The sequence below is a fragment of the Odontomachus brunneus genome, unplaced genomic scaffold (genome assembly GCF_010583005.1).
Source record: "Odontomachus brunneus isolate Ranch 3 - 2012 unplaced genomic scaffold, Obru_v1 Obru_scaffold_140, whole genome shotgun sequence".
In the NCBI taxonomy this organism is placed as follows: Eukaryota; Metazoa; Arthropoda; class Insecta; order Hymenoptera; family Formicidae; genus Odontomachus; species Odontomachus brunneus.
In genome coordinates this window covers 915,930-939,399 of record NW_022639590.1, presented here as the reverse complement: position 1 = coordinate 939,399, position 23,470 = coordinate 915,930, and the positions used below count along the sequence as shown (strand labels likewise).

The 23,470-nt window shown below is 43.4% G+C and overlaps 2 protein-coding genes across 2 annotated transcripts in view; both read right to left on the bottom strand.

The window, feature by feature from the left end:
* Window positions 1-23,470, bottom strand: part of LOC116850279 — a 75,237-nt gene that overhangs the window by 11,697 nt on the left and 40,070 nt on the right. The window lies entirely within an intron of this gene.
* On the bottom strand, window positions 5,706-20,873 carry LOC116850280. Its single transcript, XM_032828354.1, has 2 exons — window positions 20,569-20,873; window positions 5,706-7,350 (listed from the first exon to the last, which is right to left on the bottom strand). The coding sequence occupies exon 2, from the start codon at window positions 7,087-7,089 to the stop codon at window positions 6,817-6,819; it is 273 nt and encodes a 90-aa protein (XP_032684245.1). The 5' UTR covers window positions 7,090-7,350; window positions 20,569-20,873; the 3' UTR covers window positions 5,706-6,816.

The window sequence follows — 23,470 nt, the reverse complement described above, 5'->3', positions numbered from 1 at the left end:
TGCGAAAAATAACGAACATATACTTCTCTCTCTCTTTCTTACTCTCGCTTCTAGTTTTGTTAGAAATGTAAATAAATATGATGTCAGTCGATTATGCATTCTCTCGGTGTATAGTTTCCCACGCATAATAGCTAGTATGTATACAATTTCCCCGTCGAGTCCAATATATGTATACGTGTGCAGTTTGTACAGTATTGTCAGAGCTTGATGACAGTACTTCGCCACGTATATTTGCGATTTATGCAACGAATAAACTTTGATTTACCGCGCATTCGCCGAACGCAATTTCTGCCGCCGTAACCGGACAAAGGGAAAAAGGCAGCAAAGTTGTAACGTCCACTCGTATCGTGCCATCATTTGCCAGCCAACAGTCTATTGATTAGACCTGCCTTTTCACGGGTACTTGTTAAAATCGCCAACCGTCGTGCACGACTATTTCATCCCGTGGCTTTTGTCCAAGCGGAATTCTCTCCGTTCCGTCCGTTTGTAGTTCCGCCGAGAGTAGTTTCATTCATCGCGGAAATTTGAAAAATCCAACACCCTCAATCCTTGTCGCGTCTCTCTCCTGTCTTCCGGTGAATTATCCGCGTCATCATATTTCCACCACTGTAAACAGCGATGAACAATCCCGAGAAATGCGATACATCCGCAAGAATACTCCATTAGTTAATGTTGCACACAACGGTAGCAATCTCCTTGGCGTTACTGCTCGCAAGTAAATGCACTTCCAAACACAAGTCGGGCAATAAATCAAATTACGCGTCTGCTAGCAGCAACTTCTCGCATATTTCTCGCTCAAAATAGAACGCACGAGAAATGGGATAACTCTTAACAATGTTGCTGAAAACATTCATCGCGTTACCTCACACAGATGTGCCTATTATAAATCCCTCCAATAATTCAAGTATCGCTCTCTCTCCGTAGCCACCCACCCTCTGTACAGCTACTCGACCGTGAGTATCTCTCTTTCTTCCACTCGAACGTTTCCGAGACGCGTTGTCGATTAAATATACAAAATCCCGACTGTGGCTGCAGTCTTCCGTGAAATTGCACGTTGCGCAGTACCGCCTGCAACTATGGCGTGCTCGTTGAATCTCTCCTCCCTAGCATTACCAGCCTCGTTCGACGGAATCTCCTTCGTTTCATCGACGAAAAAAATTCGTCGATATCCTCTTTCTCGCGCGCGCGCGTACGCGAGTAGCTGAGAAAAAAGAGCGAATGAGAGGAAGTTGCTTGCCACGCGTAAACCGACAGAACGACTTCCTCTGGGGTATATTCTCGTTTCCGCGCACCTACGCGCGAAAAAATCTATCCTAGACGCGGGCCCACTCGTCGTCCCACTACGGCGAAATTTATTTCAACTTACCCCCCGCGATGCCTCATCCATCTTTCCGGGCCGTAAAGCAGAACTCGAGGCGCGGGGGTTCGTTCCGAGGGCCACGCTGATGGACGTAAACCCGCGGCGAACACGCAACACCACGCGTAACGAATTTACGGCCACCGAGACGGAAGACGCCTCGTGTAACGGTATAAGGATGGCCCTCGAGCCGATATCCAACGGTAGCGTGCAAAAGGCTAAAGAAACGCACGCGAAGTACGGGCGGGCTCCGAGAACAGAGATACCGAGAGGAGGAGTTTCAATTCCCCGGAAACACGTGAATGGAGGAAAGCCAGAGTGTATATTGCGGGGAAATCGTAGAACAAAAAATTTCCAAAACGCGATTGAAATGCCATGGATTCCATGCGACCGACCGACCGACCGACCGCCCGTCAGACGTAAAATATCACAACGCGTTCATGATGCATTCCATTTGAAAAAGAGCGGTATAATGCGCGCGCGCGCGCGTGCGGAGAATTACATCAATTTGAATATAACGGTGTGATACTTTAACGTTATAAAATAAAATCGAAACGAAAGCGGGGCTCGTGTTTTTCCACACTGGTGAACGCCGAAATATGAAATATCGTTTTGTTCGTAACATCTTGTGCAAAAACGAGCGGGATGATGCGCGCGCGCGCGAGTCGAATTGCCCGAATAACGGCACGATACTTTGCCCGTTTTAAATTCGCGAGATATACCTCTGGCCGATGCTCGTGTCGACGTCATATCTAAAAGAATCGATTTCCCGCACGAGACTGTTGTGTCACGAGTATCTGACACTCGCGCGCGAGCTACAAGTGCCTATCATCGCCCTGTACAATAACGATGCCAGCTCATATCGAGTATTCGCGACTGTCGATGCATATAGTCGATCGATCAGATGTTCGACGAGTGACCAGGTTACAGATACGATTGTCATCGACGACGGCTCGTTATACATTTCTTTGAAGACATCAGATGTCCCGAGAGAATCCAGAGAAGTCGCTCACCATTTCTCTAAAGTATAATCGGAACGAGTTTCTCATAAAAAAATAAATATAATCTCATAGTTGGCGGAATCCTCTTGTGTATGTGATCTCAAGAGGATTCTTCTGAAATCAAAAAGAAAATATTCTAGCAAAATGTGCTTAAAATTTGAGGAATTTCGTCGTTTATCTACAGTACAAGTGTTCCTCTTAAAGCTTCTGGGTTCTACCGCTGCGGGACCCCGGACTGATGACGTCAGAAACGAGAAAACGCGCGACAAAAATTCTTGCATGTAATTTTTAAATAAAGAGATATTTGTATGAAAAAACACTTGAGATTGCTTGAGCATGCTTGTAAAATGCTCCAAAAACTATTCTTTTCTCTTGACAGTCAATAAATAGCTTTAAAATTAACGTGACACGCAATCTTCCTCTTTGATCTGCCTATCCACATGATTTTGCCATGTTAATTTTAAAGTTATTTATTGACTGTCAAAGGAGTAATTTTCGGAAAGTTTTACAATAGTATATTCGAGTGACTTGAAATGTTTCTTTATACAAATATTTTTTCGGCTTGAAAATGACACGTAAGAATTTTGGACATGCGTTTTCGCGCTTCTACCGTAATCAACCCAGTAGGACCTTGATAGAAATTTCTTTTAGTAAGAGAACATTCTGCTTTAAGCAAATGTATTCCTTTTGATTAAAAAAAAACCAGTTAGAATGATATCTATTAGATTTCCGAATAACTATCCACTTTGCTGGAAGAATATTCGCTAATTATCGGTAAAACACTCCTTTTATTAATTCAGTCACAGACATCTTCTACTGATTCGCTTTAAGAGAGGTGACATCGAATCGAATTCGCGAACGTTTATGCAAAGCGATTAAGAATATCGTTGCTGTCATCGACACATTTTTCGCTGTATTTTCCGCGACAAAAATTTGACGAAGTACACGTACTTCGGTGTGCGGGAGCTGTATAATAAATTGAACCGTAGACCGCTCTGTAGCTCGCCTATACTTCAATCGATAGTTCGCGGGAGGAAAGACAATATATCATACAGAGTGAATAATCTTTCGATAAATTTTGCCAGGATAAAGTTCCCTCACATGTAGCGCACATGTGAAACCGATAAAACAGATTTATCAAATTTCCGAAATCTCCTCTTCGTTCTCGAGATCGCGTCTTCGTTCTCCTGCCTTCCATTCTGATTCGTTTTCTGTATCTTTATCGCGATTAACATGTTTCCTTGCCGGTGGCGTGAGCCACCGACGCTGGACTTGCTGGTCAGGCTGTTTGATATTTCCGTTATTAAGAGGAACATTGTCACAGGTCATCGGTCATCCACGTGGCGTCACAATGCCACGAGTCACATGAAATCGCCGTGGCACGGAACGTGTTAATCTCTTCGCACCTAGATGAGAAGCACACCTTCTAAATGGCTCCGTAAAAAGCCAATAAGAATCTCCGCGTCATGCGGTCTGAGAAATGAGACGTGAAAATAATTATTCGATCAAACGATACGGAAAATCGACATACACGTGAAAATGTTGCTTTTCCCGGGTTTGCGCCATTATTCCATGCGCAAGCGGTTCAGTCGTATCGAAGACCTGCCAGACTCAATAACGCTCCGTACTGTTACTAAAGCCGTGCGCCGTGCAAAACGTCGCGGCTTATCCGTCACGTATAAGTCAGGCACTCTTAGGCCACTTGGCAATATCGACGGAATACAAACGATAGCGTGCTTCTGGCGCGTCGGTGCATTCGAGTTGTTTCGAGCGAGCCGACTGCGCCGAGCGGATTCGAGATGTTGTACCGTTTTTCCGATTTTACAAACGGCGGCCGTTTGTGCATGTACGCGTAGCCGCGCACAGTCTCGAATTCTCGCCGGCTGTTACTCGAGCTCTTAATCTAAAATCTAACGATAGCAAGGTCCATAAAACGGCCGGGATAAATCTGCAGTAGCAGCTGCCGTATGGGACCATTAAATCTTAACAGCCGCCGGTGTAACCGTTGGTTTCTGGAACGGGAGGTGTAGGTAGGTAAAAAGGAAGGAAGGAAGGTAGGTAGGTAGGTAGGTAGGTGGATCGCACTTTCCGATACCACCTGTAGCAAGTACGGCTAAATCGAAATCAATCGTTTGCCAAGTACGAACCGGCTTTAAAATTCGTCGTGTTACGATATCCGACTTACGATACGTACGCAATCTCTTTCTCCGATGTGCAAAGGTAACGAGTACGGCCAAGTGTCGCTCTTCTTTCATGGGACTTTGCAAAACTTTGAATATTCCAATAAATGATAGATCTAATGGAAGCTTATAGGACGAGTAGATACATCAAGAATATAAAATCTCAATATTATTCTCGTAGTCGTAAAAGTTAGGAGGTAAACGAATAAAAAAGTTGCAATCTCAACAAACAGCCATACTAGTTGAGAGTTTTTTGAAAAAGGGACGAAATGTCTATTGGCGCTTGAACTCTCGCTCTTTGAAATACAAATTTCTCGCGTTCGGCCGTGAAGATTTTTCGCGGATTAAACATTGCAAATGAATTATTCGCGCTTTTCCGGAAATTCAGCCAGTCGTGCGGCCCGTTGAAATCAATTGCGCATTGTTGCAAGTTGCGGGGCTATAAACTACCGGGAATTTTGTACGTAATTCGCTGTAGCATGAAGCAGTATCTATGTGAAGCAGTATCGCATGAATAACATTAATGATCTCTCGCAGCGCACACAATATTAAAGAGGACGTAATGTGAAGCGCTTCGTTTCATCGCGACTTTCATAAACAACGAATATTTCGGAAATCGAAAGTTGGAGAAAAATACCGCCGAATGCTTGGCGTCGTGCGCAAAAATCATATATCGTCTTTCCTTCTGATTATAACCCTTAGATTACGGTTATTTTTATCAACGTTAATTGCGACGTCGTGTCCTCCACCAATTAAATTTTGTTTTTATCAAATAAGGGAAAATATGAAAAGAACCATTAGATAATAATTAAATAAGGTATTTACTTGCAATTTCTAATATTCGGATATTTTTCACAAAAGATATTGTACGAAAAACTATTCTTGGGCTCTTTTAAAAACTTTACGTTGTAGCCTAAAGCTTAATCTACAATGTATTATTTGCTCTTCCTGTTTCTTTATCTCTTTCTGACTTACACCTTAAGCTTTAAACTAAAAAAAGACAAAGAACAAGAAACAAAGGAAGCAAAGATTGATACACATTATAGATTAGGTTTTAGAGTCAAATTTTCAAACAGCAAATATACGCGAGTTTGGATTTATTTGTTTCCTCTATAAGATATCCGAAAAGCACAAATGTGGAAGGGAATAATTTTAAAAGATATATCATTATCTTTCCTACATTGTCGTTTTTATTCAATCTTTTCATTCACTTTTCTATAAGGTATATACAAAATGCTTAAAAAAAATTTCGTTTATGCAACATTCAGCACAAAATACAATGAACCGTTGCATCTGATATCACCATTACAAGGCATGGTGAGCCTTCAAGTGGTGTATCTCGCATTTCATCCTAACACGACGTACAATTACGAAAAATCAGTCAAGCATCATCGGTTATCTGTAACATCGATTGCAAATTACGAAGGGTCTCGCGCGCCACACTCGAGTATCTTACAGTGTCGTCGTGTCGCGTTCATTACGTATACCGCCACGATCCATTTGGTCAAATACGCGCGCGACTTTCCGATATTCTTCCAGCGCGCGTTTCGAATTTCCGATCGTCACTGTTAAAAATACCGCACCCGCCGCACATCGGATCGGGAGCGCTCTTGGGATATACGCGTCGGATTCCCCAAACGCCGCTTCGCCATAAATCCCGGTGAAATCTCTGGCACGCGGCGGAATCGATGAGGCGCGCGCGACGAGCCGCGTCTTCTGGATCGCCGTGTATCGATCGGACATTGCGCGAACCACGGACCGACGCGCAATCGACGATCCTGTGCCCGATCGATGTGCCACACACTAACTGCCGCCTATCTCCGTGTCCGGACGGCGGTCAAACGAAAGCCATAGCAATCTCGTCCGCGTTGCTTTCGTTGTCGGACGAGGGGGCAGGGGCGCACGACGAGCGGGAGACAACGGATTGCCGCTTGTTCTGATCGAAACAACTATCCCCGGCGTGTCCTCGCCGTCCACGATTACCGCGGAAAGATCCGAACGGGTACACGTCCGAGTCGCTGTTGTCATCGACGTTGTCGGCGACATTGCCGAACAAATCGGGAGGGGATTAACGTTACAATCGTCGCCAACTGCTAGATACATCCTGTGTATGATTATCGAGGACTATTACTGGAACGCGATGCTCAATAGACGCGACACATCAGTGCATCCCTCGGGCTGCAACGTCCTGCTGATTAAAAATAGGTCGCGGAAGTGCTGGCGTCAAGAGTGCCCTTCGACCAAGGCGATGTCGCCCGCGATTGACGCGAGAGCCGGTCTAACCGCCGATCAGTAACCACGGAAGGAACATGGTGACGCACAGAGCCGCCAAGCAGCTGGCGCACATCGCCAGCGGGCTTGCGGCCGGTTCCGCTTCCGTCTCAACCGTCCAGTACTCCTCGTCGCGCTCGTACTCGTACACGTCGACTTCGCATCGGAAGCAAACGCGAGCGGTGCTGCTCTTAGGATGCGAACTATCCCGGCGCAGCAACAACGCCGAACCTTTGCGCTCCAGCTTCCAACCGGGCTCCTGCATCAGCATCTGCGTCATCTTGTATGTCCCGGAATGTCGCGAGTCTCACGGCCCGACAAAAGCGACAGCAACTCTTCGGCAACAACTCGATTGGGATGGCAGCGAGGAATCTCGGATCGTTCGCACGTAGAATATCTTCCGCGTGGCGGAAATATGTTCTCTCGTGGCCCGTCCCTAGTTGGCTCCGCTAAAGTTGCGCCACTTCCAATAGACAATATCTTCGCCGGCGTCTCGTCGTTGTTCCGCGTCGTCGATGCGGAGGGCCCCGCCTGGTGCTACCTGCAAGGAAAGTTCCAGCATAAATCGGCGGATCGCGCGCAGTAACGCGGCAGTTTAATAACAGGTTCGTTGGCGCACACGGTGGTTCAAAGGGATGATCGCGCGTCACGAAGAGTTTCTATCAAACTATCGGCACTTTGTGCGTCGCAGAATTTCCGCGTTTTGTTCGACTCGACGTGACAAAGAGCCCCCCCGAGATCGGTCGCCGGTCGACGTTATTGCGACTGAATTTCGTTTCGCGCGCTTGTTTTCCTCTTTTTTTCTTTTCTGTGTTTTTACGTCACGCGACGGAACGACAGGTCCCGTTGTTATGTAATACGCGCACACGGTTTTGTTCAATGTCGCGCGATTGCGTCGCACTTCTTGAGCTGGAGTCGCACGATTTCATGTCCTCTTGCATGCGTGCTGATCGGCAGTTGAGTTCACCCACGTGAATTGCTGTCGTGCATCGGAAGGTCTATGCAGTGAACTGAGTCGCCGCGCCGATCAGCATGCATGTCAAAAGGCATGAAATCGTGCATCGTATGATTCTACACGCTCGATCGGGTACACGGCTTTTATCTGTGACAGTTTTTCATTTATGGTCGAGCATGGTGATATTAAATTTTTAATTCACACACCAGCTGTGTGTGAATCGCAGCTGGTTGTGAAATGCTTCGAACGATTATGTCATTCGTGCGCAGAGCCGCGAATTATTTCGCGAATTACACGCATATTTTTCTTCTCATTCGGACGTTGCGGATGTATGTGGTTGCCCGCGGAGTTTTCGAATCTCTCCGGCGCGAATGTCTGTTTTCCCCGTAGTCCCCCGCTTGTTGTCGCGCTTTATGGAACCCGTCGTGACCTCGGGCGGAAAGCTAGATAGAAACCGGTCGTAGTTCGTCAGGACGGCGCGACCGATTCATCAGCTTTCCGTCGACAGAAACGAGGAATTAATCGAAGCAACTTGGACAACTTCGCCGCAGCTTCCGGCGACGAGATCGCGGGGCTGTTAATGTTTCCGGTCGATCGCCAGGCTGGCCGCTGACAAACCCACATTTACGAGACCAGGCAATCTCGTAAATGTACCGAAAAACGACCGCGAGCGAAAACTCGGCCAAGCCGGTAACGAGCGATAAAGTGCCCTCTCCCTCCAGGCAGACAGTCGCGGAATTGCGAATAACAAGCCGCTTTTATTTTCTATGTGACGGGGACGTATAATTTCACTCGTTCGCGCGCGCGAGCCTAAATAAATATGCCGTATAATTCCGTTTCTTTACAATGACTCGCGCATTTCGCGTGCTTTAAATCGCGTACTTTGTACGCGTTAATCGGTTTTACACGCAGTGAGTTGAAATGATGAAAAGGAAAGAAAAAATCGTCGCGGAATAACGTCGAAATAGATTTCATTTCGCTTATCAATGGCAATGGTGGTAGCGATTGAAAGCGACGATACACTGAGAAAGAAAAACAGCAGTCGGATCGACAAAGGATCGGCGATTATCCACCTTCAAAGGGATATTGTATCTATCGAACAAATTACGTGTCAGTACCACAATAAGTCGCGTTGGTATAAGTTACTGATCGAATCACTGACTCCATTGATAACTCGTCACAGCAACTGTACTATTCGTTCAATCGACCAAACGCTTGCGAATTTTGTTCATTTTGTTTTTCAAGCAAAGTCTCGTTAACTCGAGCACTTTTTGCTCCTCAGTGTATCAATTTACGATATTTTTCTGTTCGCAAAATTGCTCATCAAACAAGCTCCGATATTTCCCGCGATTAATTTGGTCCTTTTTGCTAGAAACGCAGAGTACCGATGAAACATTAACGCGGACATCGTCGACACGAGGCGAAGACATCTGAGCGGAGAGTTAATACAGAACGGAGCGGTGCTTAAACGCGTTCATTTCCCAGACAGATTGTCTACTTTCTATGCTTTGTTTGCCGTGGCTCTCTGGTCAATTTCCAGCAAAGTCCTGAAACCCTCGGCGTCGCACTGCAGGTAATTACACTGCAGTTTGTCGTGTCGATGATTAAAGCTTGTCGAATTAAATCCGTTTGCATGTGAGGCTAAACAGAGCGAGTGACAATGCATCCTAATTACAGACCGACGGCTCACGTCAACACGGGGCGAGCATGAAAAGCGGATTCGAGATTACCGTTATTGAGGAAAACACGCGTCCGTACGCGTTCATTATCATCGTCGTCCTACTTTTCCGTCGATTCGGAGATTTTATGACTCGCGAAAACATACAAAGAGTATGCAGTCCGTAAGAAAGAGAAAGAAGAGAATATATCTCAATATTCTGACAGGCCATCAAATGAGGTCAAATAACCATCCCTGCGAAAAATTTTTTCAGACGTCACATTTACGAAGTGTCTCGAATCATATTTCTCCGTGCTTCATCGCGGCTAATGTAAATATACACATCAATCGAACGCGAATGGGTAAAAAAGCCCGTTCATTATATGCATTCACATATATTAAATTTAAGCTGTGATATAAATTTAAATTGCATAGCGCTCAACTTCATGAATAGCAATATGCGCGTAATGAGATAGCAATTTTATTGCAATATTAATATCCCGAATAATTTTGTGAAAGTTACATGCCGCAAACATCGTTTGGCTCAACAAGTAGTTTTCCGTAACGTAACTTTTAATTAGTTAAATTCAACTGCAATAATAATACCGATAGCGCGAAGTAGGTAACACTCTCACGAGCGGACTTTACAAAGCAGCCGCATTATCGTCGCGAGTTTCTCAATGCCCTCGAAGCGAGAGAAACGCAAATTGAGACCAAGTGCCACAAAGTATAACTTACGACCATCTTTCTTAAAGCTAGACGAGAGTAATGAAATTTCCTCAGACTCTGATCTTCTTGTGTTTTACCTTCTATCCCGCAAGAACAATGGCCGCTTGGCTGCAGCTTTCTCTCTCTCTCTTCTCTCTCTCTCTCCCCCTCTCTCTCTCTCTCTCTCTCTCTCTGTCTCTCTCCCTCTCTTTTTCTCTCTCTATCCATCTTTGTTTCTCGCGCGCGTGACGTCCTTTGGCGAAAGAACGCGACGTAGAAATTAACACATCAAATGAAGTTGAATGCCAACGTAGATACTCAAACAATGGAGGATTTGTAAGTATAAAGCGACCGATGTATTCATCGAGCAAAGTTCAACTCCGACTGCATTAGCGAACTCGAGAATCTCGAGTGTTGTAGCCACAACGAAATTCAGGCGAAACAAATCGAAATACACAGTACGAATATAATATATTTTCGTCGTGGCCGGAAAAATTAATTGACATAAATCTATTTGGAGCCGGATTCGCGACGAGATTGAAAATCGGCAGAAACAAAGAGAGCGCACCGAAATGCAAAGGACGAGAAAAAGATTTCTTTTTTATTCTCAAAGTTTACACGTGTTTACCGTGTAACTGTATTTTGTACAGTTTCAAAATAAGACTTTTTGATTCGTTATTCTTGAAATCTGGTTCTGGGTCACGGTCTCTCTTCCCCGCTGTCGTCTGAACTATTCAACGTTAAAGTGCAGCATACTTTGCAGACATACCAAGCGCGAGCGAGCCTTCTCTCGAGATTATTTTAATCTCGATGAAAGTAGGCGGCATACCGGACTCATTCAATTATAAGACAAATTACGACTCGAGAGCCAGGCTAGGAGTCCATGACGACGAACGCGTCGAAGTTTGCCGAGAAAACGCGCGACGCCTTACGACTTCGTCGAGTTATCGTGGTCCGGAAGGTTGCCACCAGTGGCGTAATCAAAGTTTCTGCATAAGGGGTCACTGACTGGGACGATAAAAGATAAAAATTGCGTAGCAATGTGTTGATGAAAAAGCACTGACCCATTTATTAGGATTATTCGTAATTTTTTTTTTTTAGAAAAACCAGTACTCGTTCGTTTCGACGATCGAATGCACGTTATCGTGGAAGAAATGTATATCGAAAGAGACATCGAAGACAGTCTAACTCGTAATTGCATTCATCCAATGCCCCACATTTCCTTAGATATTTCACATTACTTTTTGGACGTTTGCATGTTATAATAACACGCGAGTATTTAAATTGCGAGACAGAACTTGTTTTTTGTATTGTCGATCAGATCATAGCTAATTATATACAGATGATTAATCCAGTCCGAAGAGAAGCGATCTTTGCTATCGGGAAAACGGAAAGAATATTTCTCGAACGAAGTGCAAGAACAAAGTCCCCGATGCATTAATAATTCCGTGAACTTCTCAAGTCAGAAAACATGTCATGACATTTCTTGTCGCATTCCGGGATGATACTTTCGAGCGAACACTTGTACTACTTTCTCCGAGTAGTTAGGAATTTTTCAAAAGTACGACCCGTCGCAGATAAATATTAATATGCGCACATTGATAAGTATTGTACAGAGCGTCTTATATATATATATATATATATATATATATATATATATATGAATACACCACGAATATGAATATACCACGTCAACCTGAACAAAAGATACCTTGCCATTCTTCAAACAATCGTGTAAAATTTCGTGTAATTAATGAAAAAAAAAATTGGCGAATCAATGCGCGGGACATTGTGGGAAGATCTCTATAGCCATGATTTCATCGAAAATGGTTAAGAAACGACTATCTCTAAGCGACAAGGTGGATATTGGCTAACCTCTGAAGGTGAAAGAATGATGCGAGCGGTGTTTGTAGACAATCGATTGTCGACGTTCGCGAGCAAGTCTCGTGTCGCTAAGAAACACTCGCAAGACTCGCAGACTCGAAAAAAAGACAAACACGATTTAACTGTCAGTTAGCTCCACCAAGAGGTTGGAAGAATCGACCATTTCCGATGAGATCGTGCCTACAGAAGTCACTTCATAGCATCGCGTGCACTGATTCGTCAATATTTTTTGACTGATTACTCGAAATTTGTTTAGAAAATGGCAAATTGACAAGGCAATTTTTGCTCAGATGCACTGGAATGTCGGGATACTATACATGTATACACTATAGATGCAGGTACACAACGGGATTAGTGTCGCACGTTCTTCATTCATTGATTACGCCTCTGCGTCGCGTTGCGGATGAGAAATATTTCGTGCTTTCTCTGACATTCGTGCGTCGTCGTTTTTACCGTAGTAGAAATGGCACATACTACTCGCAGCTATGCTAATGTATGCGTAGATATAGCGAAATAAGAAAGAGCTCGTTGGTGAAGTAACGGCCTCATTTGCCATTGACCTTTGCGCCACTCGCCACGTATATACAGGTGGTATCGTAGTAAGAAGAAGGTCCACGTCTGTCATGATGTCATTGATAATTCGCGACGAACGTCAGCGCGTGAAAAAAACTGTCCACTTGACGAAAGCAGATGCTGGTCTTGAGCGAGACGATGCATCTGACAAATATTCATCATGGGCACTCTCACGTCCGCGAACTGAGAGTTTTATTATTTATTATTACCGTGCCCGAAACTTTTAATCGCGGCGTATCGTAGCGAGCATGTTTTCCAGACGCGGTAATCCAATCGACGTTGGTACTGACGACGCTTAATTAGATTACAATGTGGAGAATCGCGTAATTTCTGTGTCGCAAAAATAACCTGAGATCTCATTGGAATTAAACTTCGGTGGATTGTGAATGAGCAAGAAATTTACAAGCGGATAGAATTTGATCCTTTAATGCTGCGTAAAGTTTACTATAGCGCGAATTCAAGTCGGAACGCTGCTCACTAACAGAATTAGTTGATATCGTGAATGAGGACACTATGCAATCGAATTTTCGCTCAGGTAATATTTGCCGAGTTGTCTCAAATGGGAAGTAAAGTAGCGGGGCACGGAGACGTGATGTGCGCGCGAAAAATTATAACTCCTCTTACGAGTGGCGATAACAAGACATACGCGATAACCGGAGATTCGTTATCTAGAAGATACGCACAGGCATTTATTATCTCCGTACGTTGCTGGGGAATGCACGAGCGAAACTGAGAACCCCGATAACCATACGTCGTGAAAGACATTTCATTTGAAATTTCCAGTCGGGCAGGGGACCGGATTGGTGTAGGATATCCTAGAAAGAGGATGATGATATTCAGCCGCGCTCAACTTACATCCCAGCCGGATAGTTGCCTTGGAAAGGGGAAACGAGAAGCAGGCACGTTCCAATTTAGTAAAGCGCCGGGAAGAGAAGCTTCTTTTCGCGTTCTTTCGCGTCTTCCAGCCCGACGTAAGTTTCACGGACGATTCCTGCCGCCTGCTCGCGCGTGATACTCGCGGGATCGTCTACTTGTCTATAGATGTCCCATCTACGTATATCCAACTACAAATGAAAACGTCAAGTTTTCATCAGAGCACGCGAGACGGTCAATTCCGCAAGTGCGCACGCGCGCCATGGATACAACGGGACGCGAAAAAGCTCGCGGATCGTGTCATTTGCAAAGGCTTTTGTACCTTTCGAGCCTTTTGTTCGACGAGCCGGCAAATCTCGACGCGACGCAGTCGACGCACCACGAGCTTTGACGCTGCAATTCGGTCGAAAAGCGCCGCGTCGCGCCGTGCTGCGTTTCCGTGCGCGTGGAATGCACGGCAGCGAAAACGCCGGGAAATACAAGCCGCACGTCATACCAGCAGATCCGGGCTGGAACGCAAGTGAAAAACAGTGGCGTAGCCGGAGACCTCGCGCGTATTAAACTCCTTTAATTTCCAAGTGACCTATATTTCATGTGATCCTCATTTTTCAGAATAAATTACAAAGGAACGCTAGACTCTTAGTGACACATTGTGAAATTTTTCTCGGTTTTGGAGCATCGCAGTATCTCCTGCGCGACTCTTTGTTCGCAAAAAACTCGTCGAAAGTAAAAAAAAACTCGCACGAATTTCTGATCACGTCACTTTGCGTGACAGTTTCTCTGCGTGTTTCGATCAGGGCGGAGAAGTTGTTCTTTTTTTTAATCACGAGGTTCGAAAGGTATTGTTATTCTCGCAGAGGGCAGAGGGTATATCTCGATAAGGATTATATAAATGACGAGTGCGTCGCTATGCAACACGCACGCCACTGCTGAAAAATAAGCGAACGTCGGAAGAACAGCGACCGCGGCCGGGCATACTCGAAACGCGGAACAAACGTGCCCGTTATTCTCGATTTTGTAATGGTCGTGGTGCGGTCGATCGTTCGGATCGACATATCTGACGGATTTGGCGACACCACGCCGAGGCCTTCGTAACCCCTTTCTGCCGGTCACCCATTGTCCTCCGCCCACAACGGCAAAAATCTCTATGTCCCCGTTGAAAAAGGGAACCCGACGTCGCGCGTCCGGAATTCTCCGTTTTTACGGACGGGAAATATCCTCCGTGAGACGTGAACAGGACGTGCCGTTTCGCGAACGAAGGTACGAGACGAGAAGAATGAGCCTCGCCCACTTTTTTCATACAGACGAGATTACACTCTCTACGAGACAGAGAGAGAGAGAGAGAGAGAGAGAGAGAGAGAGAGAAAGGAAAAAAAGAACCGTTGACATCCACGAAAAAAAACTGTTAATGTCGGAAAGATTATTAAACTCGAATTTTCATTATCCTTTTTTATGCGCGCTTGATATATAAAGTGTTCCATAAAACATGAGCATAATTTCAAGAGGACAAAGAGAAAGAGAAAGATGAATTCAACGCTACGTAGCGAGGAAATATATTTGTACAAACGTTTGTTCCACACAAGCTTGTTGCTGTGGTGTTGCTGAGTTTCAATAAATCTCGTTAGAAATTGTCTTAAAACGAGCCAGAGATAAACGCGACAGTATGTTTACAAATATAACCGGTAAAGTATAAAGCGTTAACGATTAGCAGTCGAGCGTGGTAACAGTCAGTTATGCGATATAGCACGGTTTATAACAAGAATTATCGAAATGCGAAAATGACCGGACAGGATAAGCGTCCGCGCGGACTTTCCTGAGCGTTAAATCCGTCTTCTGCGTCAATCCCATATCTTACGTAAGAGTGTAAGTAGTAAGGAATAATAATCTGTACGCCGTAACGAAACCCGCCAATCTACACTTCGAGCGAGCACGTTTCGAATGTTCGACGGCGCACGACTGAAAATTATGCGTGTAATCATTAAACACGAAAGGCACACATTCGCCACGAATAGTTCGCCGGGTACTTGTTAACGTCGTTCTTCCGAACGCGGCGCTTTTTGCGTGGAAACCAGACCCGAACAAAGGGCGCTTCGCATTCCGACTTCGAATAAAACGCGTGTAAAGCGCAAACAATACGGGCCAGTTGCGTAATATCAGATACCTTGACCGCGAAAAAAGAGATCTCCGGAAATGTAGATTGCTTTATTCGTTCGAAATGCATGATAAAACGTATATGTGGTATTTCTCGCAGCCATTGAAATTTCCGTGACCCGCTACAAAAAAAAATATACCAGACTTCATGCATTGACAACGGTATGATTGCCTCGAAATCTAATCAACGACCCCACAAAAGCTCAGCGTCAAATCAAGTCACCTCTGCTTCAGACAATTTGCAACTAACAATTTGTAGACGATGGGAAAGAATTACTCTTCTTCGCTCATTTTAATTTCAGATGTGATATTTGCACACTTCATTCTCCGCGTCCAAAAAAAAACACAAGTATAATAAGTACGAGTTCACCCAAAAAGGTCATAGGTCTTGCGATCATAGCGCTAATATTATCCAGATGCCGAGACGGTAAATGACTAGCAAATATTGTATATGTTTTGTATTTAATTAATATAGATGACAAAATATCTTAACTATTTGTAAAAATTAGCAAAGAAGTCTCTTTCTCTCCCTGTGGTCACACTTCTTGTAAAAGTGACTGTAGTGAACAGTAAAAAAAGACTAGCGAGGAGAGACAAACGAATGCATAATCCTTACGTACGCTCAAATTTGCTAGCAAATATTGTTAGAACGTTGCTATTGTAGATTCTACGTATTACGATTAGACGATTTTCTAGCAAACACGAGAAACAGCCATAAATTGTAACTGCGACACCAAGAATTCTACCTGGACCAACAAAACATATCTTTGATTATTATTTTTTCAATTTCGTTACGTTTATTTGCAACAAGAAATCGCGCAGTCGCCGTGAGTGAGGCTTAAAGGAAGTTACAACGCGTCCGATCCTCTGACGTCAAAGCTCTAAACTGTTTAAATAAATAAGATCCACAAAGCAACTCGCGCGGACATGAAAACATCCTTTATGAAAAGCATAAAACCTCAGAGCGGCAGACTATTGAAAAATAACTCGTCGTTTCCAACGTTCATTAGGCAAATGGAATGAAGCGAAACTACGTTTCGAAATATACATAGTCGTGGAAGAAACTACGTCATAAGGATAATTGTATTTTTCGATTTCTCGAGTCCTGACGCGCAGCTTCCAGCGTCGTTTGGATGGCTTTTTAATTAAACGAATAAACTCCTTGAAAGTCAATTGCCTAATTGGACTGTGTTTATATTCCGAACGTGCTCGAGAGCAATTAGCGACTGTTGGATAGCGACGCACAATCCAGATAGTATTCCGCCGAACATAACCGTGTTACCAAATGCGGTCGCGTCATTATTCTGGCATAATGAGCAATCACGAGTACCGATATTGAAGATCGCGCGCGAGTACAACTCTGCACATTTTTTCGTCATTTTTAAGTCCGGAGTCGTTGACCTGCGTCGTTCGCTCTCCCGATTTACACATTAAGCATCAGCTGTTTTAACAAATGTTCGCATCAAACCATCCGCCTGCATGACTATACAAGAATCCCGCGTGGAGTTGTCGCTTTTTCGTCCCCTCAAATTCGTAGAGTTTTGTCGGTCGGTGAGTTTTTTCTATATTAAAACGTCCAACTTCTCTGCGTCCACACGCAGATTCCGCTCCACATTTTATTATTTCAATGGCGGTACTCGCGCTGAATTACTTTTGAAGAAATCGCTACGTGCGCAACGAGATGAGTCTCTCGTGAATATCTCTCTTAGATCCGTATTAATAGTCTTTACTTGAAACTTGTTCTACGTGACATATTCAGATCTGAATTTAAAGTTAGATGTAAGTTTATTATTTGAATTATATATATGTGTGTGTGTGTATATGTGTGTGTGACAAAAACTCACATTTAACTCGTGAGGTCCATATTAATAGTCAAAGCTTGCCTCAGGTTTAAATACTCAGCTTTAAATCTAGAGTTAGATGTGAATTTTTGGTTAAATTTTTGGTTAAATTGAGCAAATTAAAAATGTAATGTCATATTTATTACATAATTCAAATAAAAAATTCAAACTAATCTGAGTATCTTACGTACGTAAAACATTAATAACCTAAATTTAAATCTGAACACCTAAACCTGAAAATTTAAAGCAAGTCTCAATAAACTATTCTCAAATAACTATTAATACAGTAGATCTTACATAATCCTCAAATAAGAAAACACAGAAAAAACGACAATCATTCGGCCGTGAATACAACGAAAACGTCGAAAAATTCGACCTAAAGCGTGTGAAATTTCCGAGTGTACGTCACAATTGAAACCCGTTGTGCTTATCCCGGTGCAAAATAACACACAGTAACGCGATCTCTTTCACCGTCTCGCGGCTGTGGAGGTATCACGAGAATCCAGACAACCATTCGGTCAGACGATTCGCACCACCGAGTCGATCGCGTGAGAATGCAGGTGCTAGTCGATTCCTTATTACGGACCGGCGCGTCTTACTTCGTGGAAGGAAGAACGCTTCTTCCTTGTGCCACGCGTCGCGAAATTTGCCGAAGCGACGCACAGGTACGGTTCAACCGGCGCAATTCAACCGCTCGCGTATTTGCGCGTATTTAATCGCCGACGACCATGCAAATTTACGCGATGCATCGGCACAAAGCCCGGATATGCGTTTACATAGGCGGCAAGGTCGTCACTTACCATTGCTTACTGCGATCCGATGAACGGTCGATATTAGCATTTCAGATGCGGCTAGGTATACGGGATAACAATCTATGGGGTGTGTCGAAAGTGATCCTCCCCGTAACAAACGTTTCATTCAGAGGCTTCTCTGACGCAATAGTGATATGTAAATTTGGAAGATCGTATATACATTAGAGCGGATAAATCTCTCGCGGTCGCGCCCGAAAACAGCAAAATCGCGCATGATGATCTTTAATCGCGCTGATGAACGCGTACTGTTGTCGTCGCATCATCTGATATTTTCGCCACGCGTTTCGCGTTCGATTTTTGCGAAAAACCAATTTCGGAATATAATCGGACTCCGTTTCACAGATATATTCCCGAGAATTAATATTACATAATTCAGTAAAAATACTAAATTAAATTTTCGTTTAATGAAGGTTGAATGCGAAAAAGCGGATGATACAAAAATCAATTGTAAAAGGAAGGAACGATTTAATTAATTCAATTTTAATTTTTCTCGTATCAAGCATCCAATTGACAGGCTAATTGCACAGAGTAACTTATATAGCGTCAAAAATTAAAATATATCAATCATTCTACGTGATTGACAAATTAGATGTCCGAATAGTTAATAAAATTTTCTCGTTTCGGTCTCTCGTGCGGACATTAATAAAGTTAATTTTAGATTTAATCACTGAAACGTCGAAATTCCCAAATTACTGCAATACCATGTATAAAATTTTCGCTCAACGATATTTCTCATATTACCGCTCATATTTTACGATCTCGTGCATCTTTTATAGAACACGGCCGGTTTCAATTTTCAACGAACGCGAACAATAGGCGGTAGCGGTTGTGACGTTTGAAATAATAATCCACGCCGCTCGTTGCACACTGCAATTACTTGCCGTCGATTACTAATTGGAATATCAGTCGCGTTTCTCGAGAAACAGCTCGTCGTTCGATTGCGATCGATGCAGCCAGTTGACATCGGCACGACGATTGTCGCGATATCACCGCGATACAGCATTACGCATTTTGGAATTCCTCCAAGACGGAACTTTCGTCCCTCTCTCTCTCTCTCCCTCTTTCTCTCTCGAGTGCACGCTACCAAAACGCATGAGTTCGTCCCTCGTCTCGCTCGTCTGACCCAGAAAAACAAATCTCACGTTGCGACGCACGATCTGAGAAGCGCGCGCGTTTTCACTATCGCACTTTTATTTCATGCAGGCGATCATCCAGCAGCTTCGATGTAATGATTCACACGTACATCATTCCGCGCCCGAGCGCGGCTTATTTAGCATGCCACTGTATAAACATGACACTGATGTGCATAATGTCCGCAATCGAATGAACACTGCACGCAACGGCGACAATCGCGGCAGTTTATTATGGTAATAAGTATTTATTAGTGGACAGCTCACGCGCATAATGAAACGAAAATGTATAAACAATGATGTCTAGCTGTTTCTTAGCTATTCGGACGAACACGTCGTTCAAGCACCCTACCGAACATACAATAAAAAAGTTCTCCATCCCGAGACGCTGAAACATGTCAGTGGATGATATGCCCGATGTTAAAAGTCACTACTTGGACAAAATTGCCGAGTGTATATACGAATTTACTTAAAAAAAATCGTTTTGGTTCTTTTTTTATCACAATGTTGTGTCCTTTTTTGCGACGGTACTATATGTAGTCCATGCCTTTGTTATACATTCGTCGCGAATAGCAACGAAATATTCGACTATGTAATTCGAGACAGATATTTCATGTGTCACACGATGTTTTTGGCGTATGTGCCAATTCGCGAATAAAGAGAACTCTGAGTATCTTTTATCGAAACTCTTGGGAATTTGTACGCGAGCTCGACACGGTCACGGCACGTCCGACAAAATCCTCACATGACAAGCGAGACATTAGCCGCGCGATTCATTACGCACGACTGCGGAGCAAGGAATAATAGAAAAGACACGACTCGCGAAAAGGGTTTCTGGTTTCCTGTGGATTAACATTAAAAAAATGAAAGAAAAACAACTTAAAATGTTCACGAGATATCGGAATCAAATAGAAAGAAGACACGGTCCAAATCCGGAAAACAAGGAAAGTATTGGAGAACACCGCGAAAGTCTAAAATACCAAACTTGAAATGAACTTGTATGTGATTTATTCGCGATAGAAATCGGATAACAACGTAGTGATGTAAGCGCCATGCTCGCGACAGTTTTGTAATTCGTGCGCGGCCTTGCCGATTCTGGCGAATAACGCAACGAGGAATAACACGTGTACATGTCCCCATTTGTCTCCTTCTCACTCTCTCTTTACTATACATACCTGAGGATATAAGCAAGGTATCCCGGCGAGGCACGCGAGCTCGGCACGTGAGACTCTCCTAATGCGGAAATCGCTTGCGAATGAAGCCAACACGGGCGCGGTGTAATGCGGACGGTCGACGTGTATATCACTCGTACACGTGTGGAAGCTTCGTATTAGGTCCTCGCGAGTGTAATCGTTTAAATACCGAGGCCGCGACACACGTCCTATCCCAACGGCGTGCGATGTGCGAATGAAGGGTCGGCGTACGGCGACGCGGCGCTACTACAGCCGGCGCGGCCGCGTTCGCCGATTGGCGCTTGCCGATGGCACCGCGCGCGTTGGTTGAACCACGAGTCGACGGCGCGTCTCGCACGCGTCGTCGTGCACCGAGGTGCACTAGTGTCTATGACGTCGCCGCGAACACGACAGGATTTCATAGTCCAGCTTTTTCTGACGAAAAAAAAACCCTTGTACTCTTATGAGCGCTTCTCTAAGCGCATATCTATTCTCAGACACAATGATGTAATATTTGCCGTTACCGATCAGCTGACAATTGCGTACACGTAATGTGACGTTATTCAATTTGAAGGAAGTGTCTTGTCGCGACTATCAACTCGGTTAGTTACCGAGACATACTCCTATAGCAAAGATGTCCAAGAATGTCCGGAAACACATGATCGATCAGTCGATGGGCGTTACGTTGAACACGATGTTCCTTTGAAATTTATCGCTTTCACTTCATCGCGTGTCGTCTGTACATATTTCCTACCAACTGTCTAATTTCTCCGGAAATGCGTGGCATGCAGAAATCCGAATTTCGCATGTTTAAACGTTTTGTAGTCTGTCGAATTAATATAGAACAAGAAAAGTATCCATTAATATAGATGCATTTAAAGCAGATATCATTTCGAGGAAAATCGCAACGTACAAAGCCACGATAAAAATATATTATTAATGCTTTTTCTTTCTTTGGAAGATTACGAAAATGTTCTCAAGATTTTAAATAATCTCCATATTTTCACGGTTACAGACAGAAGTCATGATTTAATTCATGATTTTTACCCCAAATTATTGGAATACAATATATTATTTGACAAACGATATTTGCGTTATATGTATCATGCTTCTACGTGTTTACCTTCCTAGATTACTATCTTTAAATAGGTTCCGTTGTCTTGTCGAGCTCCTAGTCTTTATTCCCTCAACAACAGTTTATATAACGATAAGATTCTCCAAATATAGAGAACGCTATGTTTCATAAAACAAATTTGTATTTCAAGATATAAATTCTCCAGTTGTAGCTTATTCGTGCACTCATCGTTATACGTTTCCATTTTAATTTCATATAAATATGGTAACCTGAAATAATACGTGAGAACAATATTTACTTCATGAAAATAAAAACCGGAGAACATTATTACCTTCATCATTCCGCTTCCTTAATTTTCACGCTGTATGTATAGTACAGATATAAAACGGATAGTAAAACTCGGACATATTAATATAATATAACAATGTATTACTACACATGTATGGAAAGAGAACAAAATATAGTATAATTAAAATATTAAATACATCCGAAATAAAAATTTAAAAGGATAAAGAAAACTTTATCATTACTAAGCTACTTCAATCTTCATTACGTTAGTTATACTTTAAATTAAAGACTCTGAATTAAAAATTATATATTCTCGAACGCGCGCGCGCGCGCGCGCGTACACTTTTTATACCTTGAAATAAGATTTTCAAACGTAATATCTCAGACTATACATAAAAAACGAATTAAGATAATATTATTCAAGAAAATAATATGATACGCGTGTGCATAAAAGCTTACATTCAATTTGCCGGAAATCATAACAACAACTCTGTGCCTGGTGTCGGCATGCGACGTAATGTTATTTTTTATGTCTTTTTGCGAATGCAATTTGCGTCATATCGTTACATAAACATACAATATTGATCTAGCCTGATCAACGATAAGAAGCTATTTTCACAAACGTCCCGAACGATAAACGCTGCGTTTAATTGAACGAGAGAAATCAATCATTATGAGACAGAAAAAAGAGAAGAAAAGTGGGGAGAGAGATTGAAAGAGGATGGAAGAGGAAAGAGAAAGAGAACGACGTATACCGGATAGAAGCAATATCCGCGGCTCGTTTTAAAGAGGCACTCGCTTTGTGCTCGATTTCGTCCAGGAATTGTATAACGACGGCAATTTTTGCGGTAACGTGTCGTTCGTGCGACGATACGGATTTTCTTTCCGTTATTTGCGTTACAGTCTTATCGTTTATCCCGCCCTTCTCTTTGTTCTCCCGTTCTTTGTTAACTTACGTTAAAGATAAGGTCACTTTACTGCTGTAACGATGTACAAGAGAGGGAGAGAGAGGGAGAAAGAGAGAGACGGAGAGAGAAGCACTCGCTCGCTGATGTACTTTAATGTGTACCAGCGACAGTGGCGGATTTCCTAATGAGGCACGAAACGCGCGCTTTAAGCTCGGCACTTGATATAGAAAAAATGAAAGAAAAGAACTGTTAGACACAAATATATTCACGTGGGAAGAGATATTGTTTTCATGAAACTCCCATATATAGAAATATTTCAATTGTTTATTATATTATGGTTTCTGCGTTTCAACGAGATTAATTTGAATTTCACACGATTGTATTTTATATCCAGCATTCGCGCGTGATAACGATAATAGCCACGAGGTGAGACCGAATTATATATCATATCGCATAATCCAGATTTAAAATACTTTCCTTTCTATCTGACTATTGATTTTCTACTACTGGGGCGCCGCATTTACTAAATCCGCCACTGATCAACGACCAGTCTTCTCCCCTGCATAGTCCCACGACTGTAACCGCGGGCGCCTGATACGGCAACAAATTTCCCACCGCGAGCCAACTTGATGAT